The following is a 12192-nucleotide window of genomic DNA, read 5'->3' on the forward strand; positions in this document are numbered from 1 at the left end:
CGGGCCACGCACAGGGCGAGGCCCTAAAGACAGAAAGACCCGCGGCAGCCAGGGAGGCAGGGAAGTTCAGTGGGCAGGTAGGAGAGAGGGTGCGCGCGTCGCAGGCCACCCACGGGCTTCCCAGACGCCCCCAGCGGCTCCGGGGGAGCCCCTCCGACGCGGCCAGACCTAACGCGGCTGTACAGGCTGCAGGCCTGTGGGACATGGGGCCTTTAGGGAAGCGGCTTCCTGTCCTCGGCGCCGTGCCAGCGGGCTCTTCTGCGGGCGCCTTGGGAACATCAACGTCTGGGACTCGGGGTCCCCTGAAGGAAGCGTGCCAGGCACTCGCTCCCGACCTCTCACAATCACTCACACCCCCTCCCCGGCCTGGCCTGGCTCCGGGATGTGGGTGCGGTGTGGCCCCGACAGAGTGAGACCGCACAGCGGAGACCCCGCGGGAGACACGGTGACCCCGGCCAGCTCACTGGGTGCCGGGTATTATGCCAACCGTGACCAGAGAACCAGACCTGCCGGCTGGGAACAACCTGCGCACGAAAAAGCTGACAAGGAGTGGAGACTTTGCTCCTGGACTGAACAGGTGGGCCTGCACAGAGCCCGGAGCAGCCGGGGAATGGGTACTGGCTTCAGAAACGCACCCTGAAGGTGAACTCTGGAAAGTCTCGGTTTAGGTGTCCTGACACACAGGATTCCTTGAACCACAAAGCAAGAAACAGACGTTATAAACCAGGGTTGCTGGTTAACAACTGTGTTCAGGGCTTCTCCCTTCTCTGGGGGAGGTGCTTTGTCACTTCCCTGTCTCCGAGGACACGTGGAAGGAGGTCGTGCATGTCTGGCTAAAGACCAAACAGCACGAACAGCGAGTCATGGAGCCCGAGCTGGTGGGAACCATGGGTGGACCAGGTACGTGGGAGGATGCCCGCACGGGGTCGGGAGCCTTGGTCCCCTCTGTGACCTTGATGTCGGATGGCAGACAGGAGAGCCTTCTCAACTCCAGTTTTATGCAAGCAGACCTCTCGTCATTATAAACGGTCTGTGGACCCCTACTGGGGAAACATCGTAACCATCTTCCTGGGAGGAAGGAAAGTGACAAGAGCACAGTGGGTTTCCGGCCCAGAATTCTGTGACGGGTGTGGACTCCTGCCCAGAACGGGGTTCCCTGCTCGCTCTGCGGGGCCGCCCCGCGCATTGCGGATGTCTGACCTCATCGCTCTCCCCTCCCCACTAGATGCTGGTAGCAACTCCCTTCCAAGCCGACATTTCCGTGTCCCTGGCAGGTCTCACTCCTCTTCCCATCACACTGGTGCTCTCCCCTCACCTCTGCTCCTAATTAGCAGACAGTGGATTTTAAAAAATATCGAAGGACAAAATACTGGCTTCATGTTTGCAACAAAATTCTCAGCACTTGTGTGGTTGGGTGAACACCCAGGCCCCTTTGAGATGCTTATGGGAGTGGGTCTCATTTCCCATCCCTCATGCTGGTTGTTCAATGTCCAGTGAAACTGAAATCCCGTCACGGCTCACAGGTGTGGAATCAGCACCTGGTCAGCCCCACCAGGTGTGGGGCGTCAACCCCCCAACCAAGGTGTCGACCGCCCAACCTAACAACCCAGGTGTTAGGTCCGGCAGGGGTAAGGGGTCTCCCCAAAGGGCTCAGTCAGTGCGGAGGGTCCTCCCCCTGAGCGGGACAGCCCTGCCGACCTCCCCCTCCCCACTCCAAACCCCTGGGCACCTGCCAACGGGCACCACGTGGTGTGGTGTCAGCCCTGCCTGGCTCTGGGGCTTGTGAGATCCTGGGACCCTGAGCTTTCAGAGAGAAGGTCCACCACGAAGGATAACTTGCACAGGACACGAGACTGTCGGGGCTGGTGATGGCTGAGACGCATACAGGTGTTAATGGCCCTGAAATGTAACAAAACGCACCGCTGATGGGCGCCTACCCCCAGATGCTTGGCCCTTACCTTTGTTTTGCTGTCAAAGCAGGTGAATCCCAGAGCGAAATCCACCGTGAAGCACAGAGTGTCTCCTTGCCAACTGCACATGTACGTTTTGGACTAGAAAAAAGTATTAACTGTGAGAAAACATTCTTTAATAATGAGGTTTAACATTAATCAGGTAGTTACAATACTTCCCCCAGTCAAAACCTATTTTTTCTAAAGTGTTAACGTGTCAACCACCTGGAGGGAACCTGGAGGCCCGCGGTCACACGAAACCTGGGACACGGCTCACACGGGCAGCGTCCCTAGCTTTTGGTCTGTCAGCAAATTGTAGAAGTTGGACCACCTGCACGGGCGTCACTCTAACTAGAAATAAACCAGCAGAGGACACAGGGTTCCATTCGCTGAAGCCTCTTTGAACCACATCCCAGATCAGTAAATCCCTGTTGGGACTCATTCCAGAAGGACCATCCCTGTGGCACAAATGGGGGGTATTGTTTTGCTCCTACAAATTGCCTCGGGACAGGCCAGGCTGGAAGTGTGTCCAGGAGAACCTAGACCCGGCTGTTCTTGGGAAACCGTCTGAGAGGAGTTTGTTGTAAAACGAGAACAAAGGACAGAAAAAACGGCAGCAGCGACGTCACCAAAACCCAAACTAAGGACCGAGGACCCCTCACAGGTGGCAGATTGCTGTGAGGGGCCAGCATCCCACCCTCTGGGGCTGGTTCAGGTAGGGCGGCCTCAGCTGTCACGTGAACTTCTGTGAGCCCAAACCAAACTCCACGGGCCACCTGGTTTCCAGGGACCAGCGCTGTGAGGACGCGGGCACACGCAGGCACATACATACATGTGCACACACAAGCACATGCACATGCACACAGGCCGCGGGCGCACGTCCACACTTCTAGCCACGTCGGGCAAAAGCACAGAAACGCACAGGCCTGTGCTCTACCGTCTGGGCACCGCTCTTAACATCAGGTGTGACTGCAGGAAGGTGAACCCTGAGGTCCCGGGAGCACAGTAGTTACAACCCTGAGGTTAACCTGCAGGTAAAATGCTCCACTCAGCGGGGAACCTCACCATCGGTCTGGACAGGAAGACGCGGCAGTGCCCCGTCCCCTGAACCCGCAGGCTTGTGACTTGCTGGCTCTGGGGAGTGTCAGTCACTGTGTCTTTTCAGCCCTGCCCTGGGTCTCCTCTGTGGGGACTCCGATGACATGGGGGCTTCATCCCCCGTCCGCCCCTTTACTCCCTGGGCCTTGCCTTCAGTGGTCCTGCTTTTCGTCCTGAAGCTTCCCTGTGTCTGCTCTGTAACTCATTGCCTTGATCGCTTTGCTGAGACTTTCCAGTCTCCATCTATTTCAACGTGTTGGCTCTTGTTTTGGAAGTGCGGTTATCGGGGCTGCTGGAAAGCACCTGTGGATGCTTCTGACCTCCTATGGGCTTCACGTTGGCTTCTGTGGTTGTCTCCGTTCATTCCAGATCTTTCAGGTTCTTGGCAGGAGCAGTGACTGTCGATCGACACCTGGCTGGTTTTGAATTTCGAGACCCTTAATCTGTTCTAAACCCGGTTCCACCCGACTTTCTCTGACGCATCTTCCTCAGGGGAGGGAGCCGCCCTGTAGCCGGGTTCCCCGCTTGGCCTCTGGAGACGCAGGGCTCCCTCTCCTGCCGGGCAGCGATGGGCATCGGCCACGTGGTCCCCACGTACAGCCTGGGGGCGTTCCTGACTCGGCCCCCCAACAGCACTGGCAGGGCTGGGGGCCTCGTCCAGCCCGGCGCATGGGGTCAGGTGAGCATGAGGTCACCCTGGAGGAGGGAGGCCCCGACCCAACCTGACCGGGGTCCTCGCAGGACGGCGGCGGCAGAGCAAGTGACGGGGTCCACGCAGCAGCACCGAGCCGTGCGCGTCCCCGTGAAGACGAGTGCTCACGTGACGTCAGCGCTGCACGCCGTCCGGGACGCGAGGACTGATGCTCCCGCAGCCCGGCTCCTCTCCCGCGGGGACACGTAGCGGGAAGCGGGCAGGAGTAGTCACGACCTTCAACGGTGGGACCCAGGTTTCTGTTCATGAAGGTGGATCAGTACACGCCACCCCTCTCAGGGGAGGCGCGGAGGGAGAAGCTAGAGGCGGCTTTGATTTCCCTGGAGCTGCCGCTTGAGGCTCCGCGTTGGGCAGGAACCCGGTGCTGGTGTCACGTGAGGACTGCGTCTCGGGAGCCCCGGGAGGGCCGTGTTCTGACCTGCTTCTGGGGCGAGTGTCCATCGCCTTGTGTGTCCTGCACTTGGGCTTGGAGCGGGAAGGCCGGGGGCACGTCCCCTTCACTCCCGCCCCCGTGAGCTCAGCCCTCTTCTGACGTGAGGATCTGTTTCCAGGGACACTCTCCAAAGACCGTGCTTTTCTGAGAAACGTGATCTGTCTGCAGACCCCGGGCCGGGCCGGTGTGCGTCCCGCTGCGCGTTCCCTCCGAGCGGGGCTCCCACGCCGGCAGGGCATCCAGGGAGGGCGCTTCGGGCAGGTCAGTGGGTGGCTGAACAGCGCAGGGGGTTCAGGAACCAGGGGCCGCCCCGGAAGACAGGAGGTGGTCCGTGCAGGTGGGCTGCTTGCACTTCGTCCCCTAAACAAAGGGGTGACGGTGGCCCCAGCATGCTCGGGTTTTGTGAAGATCAGGTGATCAGTACCAGCGTAGCTCACAGCAGTGCTTGGTAAGTGTGAGCACCAGATGGGTGAGCAAAGGCTTCTGTGGGTGCTAGTCGGTCAAATGCTAAGCTAGGTGAACAGACCCTAACGCAGTGGTGGGTGATATCAGGCACTGCCAGGCTCACTAGGGAGAAGCTGCAGGTGAGCTCTCCGCCCCCAGCAGAGGGCCATGCCTTCTGCAAGTTCTACTTCAGGAGACATTTCCTCCTGTCATGGCACTTCGGGGGTACGTTTTCCATGTCCTTATATAATGTCTTTGGGGAAAGTTAAAACTAAGGAATACTTGAGGCAGGAAATGGGTAACTAATTTTTTTTTTTTTTTTTGCGGTATGCGGGCCTCTCACCGTCACAGCCTCTCCCGCTGTGGAGCACAGGCTCCAGACGCGCAGGCTCAGCAGCCGTGGCTCACAGGCCCAGCCACTCCGCGGCACGTGGGATCTTCCCGGACCGGGGCATGAACCCGTGTCCCCTGCATCGGCAGGCGGACTCTCAAACACTGCGCCACCAGGGAAGCCCTATGGGTAACTTATTGAAGAGGACATTTCCTTTTAAAAGAGTCTCTCTCCCCATATAAGTCTCCGCACCCTTTGGGGAAATGAGGCTGGGAAGTTGATGTTTTCCAGGTAAGCGGGGAGCAGAATCCTCGGTGCGCAGGTGCTATGCTGGCCCAGGACACATTGACCTGCTGTGTGTGGCGTCTGTCCCTCTGATGCTTGGGCCGTTAATCTGAAAGGAGCCTGGGCCAGACCCACCTGCTGATCTTGGCGAGTCTCCAGGGAGGCTGGAGCTCACCTGGGGATGGGGAAGGTGGCCTCAGCCTCTTTGGGAGCGCGTTCGACCACGAGAACACTGGCACTGGTGAGTGCCATTGTGGAGTCTTCCCTGTAGTCTATTGGTGCCAGGTCCCAGCTCCAGCCACCAGCCAGTCAGCACCAGTTCTGGGACCCTCCAGGCTGAGCAGCCAATCCTGTGGGGACCCAGGCCCACCCACCAGAAAGCCAGCACCAGCACTGGGTCCGGCCAAGGGATCTGGCACCACAAACAGGCCTGGACCAGCCCTGGGCATCCCCAGGCCCTACACCTAGTTGCATCGGGACACAGACCCACCGTCAGCCTCCAGCAACCTCTGCACAAGGCAGGGCGTGGCAGCCAACAGGGCCAGGGACCAGCACAGCCTGTGACCGTGCCCACGGCAGTCAGCCAAACACCCCACACACGGAGGCACCACTAGAGCATACAGCTCTGATGACCAGAGGGGAGTGTGCTGCTAGAACCCTCAGGATGTCTCCTACATAAGGCCATGTCTCCAAGACTGGGAGAAGTAACTGACCCACCTGATACACACAAGTAAACATAGAGAAGTAGGCACAGTGAGGCAACAAAGGAAGATGTTCCAAATGAAGGAATAAGATAAACCCAAGAAGAACTAAGCAAAGTGGACATAAGCGATCTACCTGATGAAGAGTTCAAGGTAATGATCATAAAGATGCTGAAAGAACTCGGGAGGAGAATGAACACAGTGAGGAGCTTAACAAAGAGCTAGAGAATATATACAGGAGAACCAAACAGAGCTGCAGAATACTAAAACAAATAGAAAACACATCAGAAGGAACCAACAGTAGACTAAATGATACAGAGGAACACATCAGTGAACGGCAAGACAGAATAGTGGAGGTCACCCAAGCTGAACAGAAAAAAGAACTTTAAAAATTGAGGACAGTTTAAGACAACATCTGGGACAACATCAAGCATGTTAACATTCACATGATAAGGGTCTCAGGAGGAGAAGAGAGAGAGAGAAAAGGGCTCAGAACATAACTGGAGAAATAATAGCTGAAAACTTCCCTAACCTGGGAAGGGAAACAGACATCCCAAGTCCAGCAAGCACAGTCTCAAACAGGATCAACCCAAAGAGGACCACACCAAACACACTGTAATTAAAATGGAAAAAATTAAAGTTAGGGAATATTAAAAGCAGTGAGAGAAAAGCAACAAATAACATAGAAGAGAATCCCCAGAAACTCTGCAGGCCAGAAGGGAGTGGCAGGACATATTTAAAGTGATGAAAGGGAAACACCTACGGCCGAGAACATTCTATCCAGCAAGGCACTCGTTCAGCTTTGATGGAGAAATCAAAAGCTTTACGGACAAGCAAAAACTAAAAGGGTTCAGCACCACCAAACCACTTAACAAGACATGTTAAAGGGATTTCACTAAGTGGAGAAGAAAAGACCACAACCAGAAACATGAAAATTATGAAAGGAAAAATCTCCCTGGTAAAGGCAAACATACAGTAGATAGTAGATCAACTATTATAAAGCTAGTAGGAAGATTTTTAAAAGGAAGTAAAATCATGTATATCAACAGTAAGTACTTAAGGGATACACAAAACAAAAGGATGTAAAATATGATGTCAAAACCCTTAAACATAGCAGGAGGAAGTGAAGGTGCAGGGTGGATAGGATGCATTCAACTTAAGAGAGCATCAGTTTAAAATAACACACACACAAAACACACACTCACACACGCACGCACACACACACGCACACAACACACACAGTCTCTCACACAAACACACACACAACACGTACTCACACACACACGCACTCACACAAAAACACACGCACTCACAGACACGCACTCACAACACACACAGTCTCTCACACAAACACACTCTCACAACACACACATAGTCTCTCACACGACACACACACTACACAACACACACACTGACACACACTTACATTCATACACACAGACACACACACTCTCACATACTCTCACACACAGACACACACACACTCACACACACTGACACACACACACATGTTGATATATACATACACTTCATGGTAACCAAAACCCAAAATCTTCAGAAACACACACAAAAAAGAGAAGGGAATCAAAACATAACACTAAAGACAAGTCATCATACCACAAACGAAGAGCAAAAGGAGAAAGGGACAAAAGAGAACTACAAAACAACCAGAAAAGTAATTAACAAACTGACAATAAGTACATACCCATCAATAATTACTTTAAATGTAAATGGAATAAATGTTCTAATCTAAAGACACAGAGTGGCTGAATGGATACAAAAACAAGACGCATGTACATGCTGCCTACAAGAGACTCACTTCAGATCTAAAGACGCACACAGATTGAAAGTGAGGGGACGGTAAAAGATATTCCATGCAAATGTAAATGAAAAGAAAGCTGTGGTAGCCATACTCATATCAGACAAAATAGACTTTAAAATAAGGCTGTTATAAGAGACAAAGATGGACACTACATAATGATCAAGGGATCAATCTAAGAAGATCTAACAATTGTAAATATTTAGGCACCCAACACAGGAGCACCTCGATATATAAGGCAAATATTAACAGCCATAAAGGGAGAAATTGACAGTAACACAATAATAGTGGGGACTTGAACACCCCACTTACACCAGTGGACAGATGAGACAGAAAAACAAGAAGAAAATACTAGCCTTAAGCGACACGTTACCAGATCTATCTGTCTGTCTGTCTGTCTGTCTGTCTGTCTATATGCCATCGATCACCTATCTACGTATCGGGGGGCGGGGAGAGAGAGGAGGAGCGCATCGGGGATAGCAAAGCAGCCTCGGCAATAGCAGCAGATGAAGGATACTGAAGGACGGGGGAACACAGGTTATTCACACAGCTGAGCTGAGGCCGAGATCAGTGACAGAGCAGCTCCGGGAGGGGAGGGACTCAGAGACACACGTGTAGGTGTGGATGCCAAAGGACCGGGTATATCTCAGTGCTAGTGCTTACGTATATATATATAGATGAACATCTCACAGCAAATGTTTAGTAAGTGTTGAGCTGTGTGACTTACAAATAAAGCCGAGTGTTTCCATCAAAAACAGAAATGTTTATTTTATAAGACAATGTATGGATGCAGTATTTGGAATTGGTGATTTTGTTGGCAGTGCCTTTAATGTTCTACTTGTTTTCTGAAAACTTAGCTCTAAGTGAAATCTTAAAAGATAAACCCAAGTTAGTCTTGTCTTACTCAAGATTACATGGAGTTCTTTTTCTAGGGATACAAACATAACCTTTAAAAGAAAGTGGTTTGGAGTCTTACGCCAGAAGGCAGTAGATGTCAAGAAACGTACCCTATTTTTAGATGTTTTATAAGTTTTGGGAGACAGCTGATCTGTGATATCATAGGTTGGAGATTTTGGGTTTATAGTGAAAAACTAGGACACGATTCCCCCCATTATTGAGCTTGGATTCCAGATAAATGCTTGGACTCGTGATTCTCAGCCACATTTTCAGGTCACGTCAGTGTTCCCTTTCTGTCCTCATCCATCAGAACCAGAATGGTTACAGCCTGGAAAGAGGAAGGTTTAAAATGCGAACAATTAATAAAAGCTAATTTGGCTGTGCTCTTCCATGATGGGAATGCTAATTGGAGGACAAGATTGACCCCAAAATAAATTCAGGAGCGGAAATAGAAACGTTACGAGCAGCGCTCTGAGTTCTCATTCAATTAAATTAAGCTGTGATGGTTTTTAGAGAAATAAGTTGCTGAGCTGTAACCTAATCCGTACCCCAGCATCTTCCTGGGAAATCCTCAGAAGAGCTCATTTGGGCCAAGAGCAGCACTAAACAGCACCTCTCACAGTCACACAGATGTCGGCGATTCGCTCTGGAGACTTGCAAATATTTACTGTGGAGATTATTCAATTTAGGCTTTTCAAACAAAATTTCCAAGGAGAGCACAGCTCCAGTAGTCTAGATATGTTTTCTCATCAGTGGCTCTGTCGGTATTCAAACAGCTGGAGAAGGAACACGGGCTCTTTAACTGTTTAATCCCCAAATGGCATGGATGCTGCAGCCCACTCGAATCCCTAAACGTTGCTCAGCGGCTATCTGTTCTGCACGGGTGGAACCCGAGGGTGACCAGGGTCCTTGAGGCCTGGGGGTCACACTACATCCAAAAGGAAAGCATGGAAAACTAGGGTGTGGACGGAGGACGGGCCGCAGATGCAGAAGGAGCCACGTGGGTGCTGCAGTGTGGGAGGGTCAGGGGCGCAACATGGGGTGGTCGGTGTGCCCCGAGGATCTAGGCCCACAGTCCGTCCAGGGCCCAGGCAGTTTCGTGGGCCCGAGCGGCCCGCCTGGACCTGCCTGCAGTGTTGTCCCCGGCTGCATCGATGCAGGGCTGCAGGAACACGAGGACGCACGCTCTGCCACTGACAAGTTAGGTTAGGATCTGGGGGTGGACAGGAGACACACAGGAGCCTGGGACGGTCTCCCTGCTGTGCGTTTGTGTTTCCGGCCGAAGGACAGCCGGGCGGCACCCCCAGGCCAGAGTGGAGGTCCGGGGGGCTCAGGCAGACAGGAGGACAGGGTGGTAGAGCCCTGACCCACAGCCTTATCTGGAATGCTCGGGAAGACCTGGATTCAGGGCATCAGCGCCGGGGAGGGCACAGACCATCTGCCGTCCTCCTGGCTGCGGCGGGGCTCGGGGGCATCTGCAAGGCCTGGAGGACGGGCTGCCTTCTGGGCAGCAGCTTCCCCAGCATCAGAGGATCTGAAGCCCCAGCCCCAATGCTCCTTTCAGCTCAGCCGCAGACCTACGACGGCCACGTCTGCCTTAACGTCTGCATTTGGAGCATCTTGATTATATTTTAAACATAACTTGGAAAGTGGACGTGCAAGTTCTTTGTGGTAAAGGGATGAGCAAAGGGGGCTCAACTCACTTTAATGAACAAAAGTAGAGGCAACGCCAGGAAATGCAGGGGTGCTCTGCTGACGGGGCTGGCTGTGAAGGGGGAAAACACTCCAGGAGCAGGAACTAAAGACACCCGGGCTGGAAAGACGTTCCAGAGAGGGCTGTGCTGTAAAGCCAGGGAGAGCCACAGTGAGTTATGCGTGGCGAGAGTCTGCAGATACAGAAGCTGGATTCTCTTGTTTGGTAGAAAATGGGAGGATTATAATTTTAAAGCCTCTACCGCACAGATGCCACTTAGCCCATCTTGAAGCCCGGCTTCCTCAACATACTGGCCGGAGTTTTGACTTCAAAAGCACACAGTTGCACTTTCTTACATCCACAGTGTTTCCAACTGAAAGAGTTGTCAGTTCATGAGCAATAAATGAATGACAGATTCCCTGGGAAGAAGTTCACATCATCAGAGACAACTACAAGTGAGCAAGGGTATCTCGGGGCCCCAGAAGGGACCAGGCTTGGTTTCCGTGAACGTCTGAGTGGGACCCACCGTGTGGACCACAGATTTCAGAGAACATCACACAGTTGAAGGGACGCTCCCTGCTCCCTCCTAGCACTGAGCATCAGGGGACTCCGTACATTTTTACATCCTGAACGAGAGATAAATGATGACACAGAATCTTTTCACATTCAAAGCAGTGCTGATAAATGAAGGAGCCGCTCCCAAGTCCTCACCCAGAGCGACTGACGCCAGGCCAGGAAGGAGAAGGAACCCAGAACTTCCGTGTGGAGTTAAACCTACCCCACGATGCTGCATCTGTTTTCTCACTTCTAGCCATGTGAATTCCCCCGTGAAGGGCAGCTGCTACTTCCAACAACGCGGATTATGACCCACACTACCTCATCCATTTAGTCCCTACACACCCCGATCTGGGAGAGATTTATTTGCTGGCCTGAAAAGGGAGAAGCGACCCAGACACATGAGCTGTTTTATGTTCCTGTTGGATCATTAAGTTTGAGAGGAAGGGCCACTAAGTGCCTTAAACTATGACACAGGTCCAGGTGAACTCACAGTAAACACGGTTGGTGAGCAAACACCAGGGACCTGACTGCGCCGCTGGCTGAGGGCGCTTCCTTTACACGGCGCTGGAGGCCCCTCCCTCACATTGAGTAGAAAGACTGATGCAAACGAGATGAAAGCTCCGCCTGACTTTCCCCTAAATTCACCCTCTTCATCTGCTGGGCGCACTTGATGTAGGGGCCCCGACGAGAGCGCCCAGCTCCTGACGACGCCTGTTTTCTGGAATGCTAGCTACAGCTGCTCTAATTTACGTCTCCGGTGCCCAAGCAGGTTTAATCAGAGACGACAGCGAGTCGCTCACCCCCGTCCTCTGCACGTCCAGGAAGGTGGCCCTCTGGAAGGACAGCTCCCACGCTGCGAGCTCGCTCCCCAGCTCCACGCTGAACACGTGGCTCCTGCCGTGGCCGACGAGGACGCTGAAGCAGAAGGGCCTGTGCTCCCCGCAGGTGGGGTCCTGGAGACCCAGACAGAGGCTGGTTTGGGCCCAGCAGTCATCCGGAAGCCAGAACTGAAACAGAGAGGGGGGCACGCAGGTTAGAGGGGACGGCCCCCCGGGTGACCGCCTGGGACAGAGGGGCCTCTTCCAGGCTGGGGGCTGGGGCCACACTCCACCAGGCGACCTCCCGGCCACGCGCCTGGATTCAGGAGCGGCGTCCCCCGACGTCGCTGCCATGGAGACGGGCCTGTAAGTCAATATCTGGGGGTCAGTTACGTCCACCTGCCAAGGCTCTGCAAGCATCTTGCACCTAAACCATCAGTGGCCACAGCTTCTG

The 12192-nt window shown here is 53.4% G+C and overlaps 1 protein-coding gene across 1 annotated transcript in view; it reads right to left on the reverse strand.

Moving 5' to 3' along the window:
- The window catches only part of SNTG2 (syntrophin gamma 2), a 150360-nt gene that overhangs the window by 12555 nt on the left and 125613 nt on the right, over nt 1–12192 (reverse strand). Inside the window, exons 15-16 of the mRNA XM_089922505.1 lie at nt 11721–11927; nt 1959–2051 (exon numbers count right to left, since the gene is read on the reverse strand). Coding sequence (XP_089778631.1) covers nt 1959–2051; nt 11721–11927 — 300 coding nt within the window. The remainder of the gene's footprint in view (nt 1–1958; nt 2052–11720; nt 11928–12192) is intronic.

This window comes from Delphinapterus leucas, chromosome 13 (assembly GCF_059928025.1).
Source record: "Delphinapterus leucas isolate spDelLeu-1000000601 "Yukka" chromosome 13, BTC_Dleu_Yukka2, whole genome shotgun sequence".
Lineage (NCBI taxonomy): Eukaryota > Metazoa > Chordata > Mammalia > Artiodactyla > Monodontidae > Delphinapterus > Delphinapterus leucas.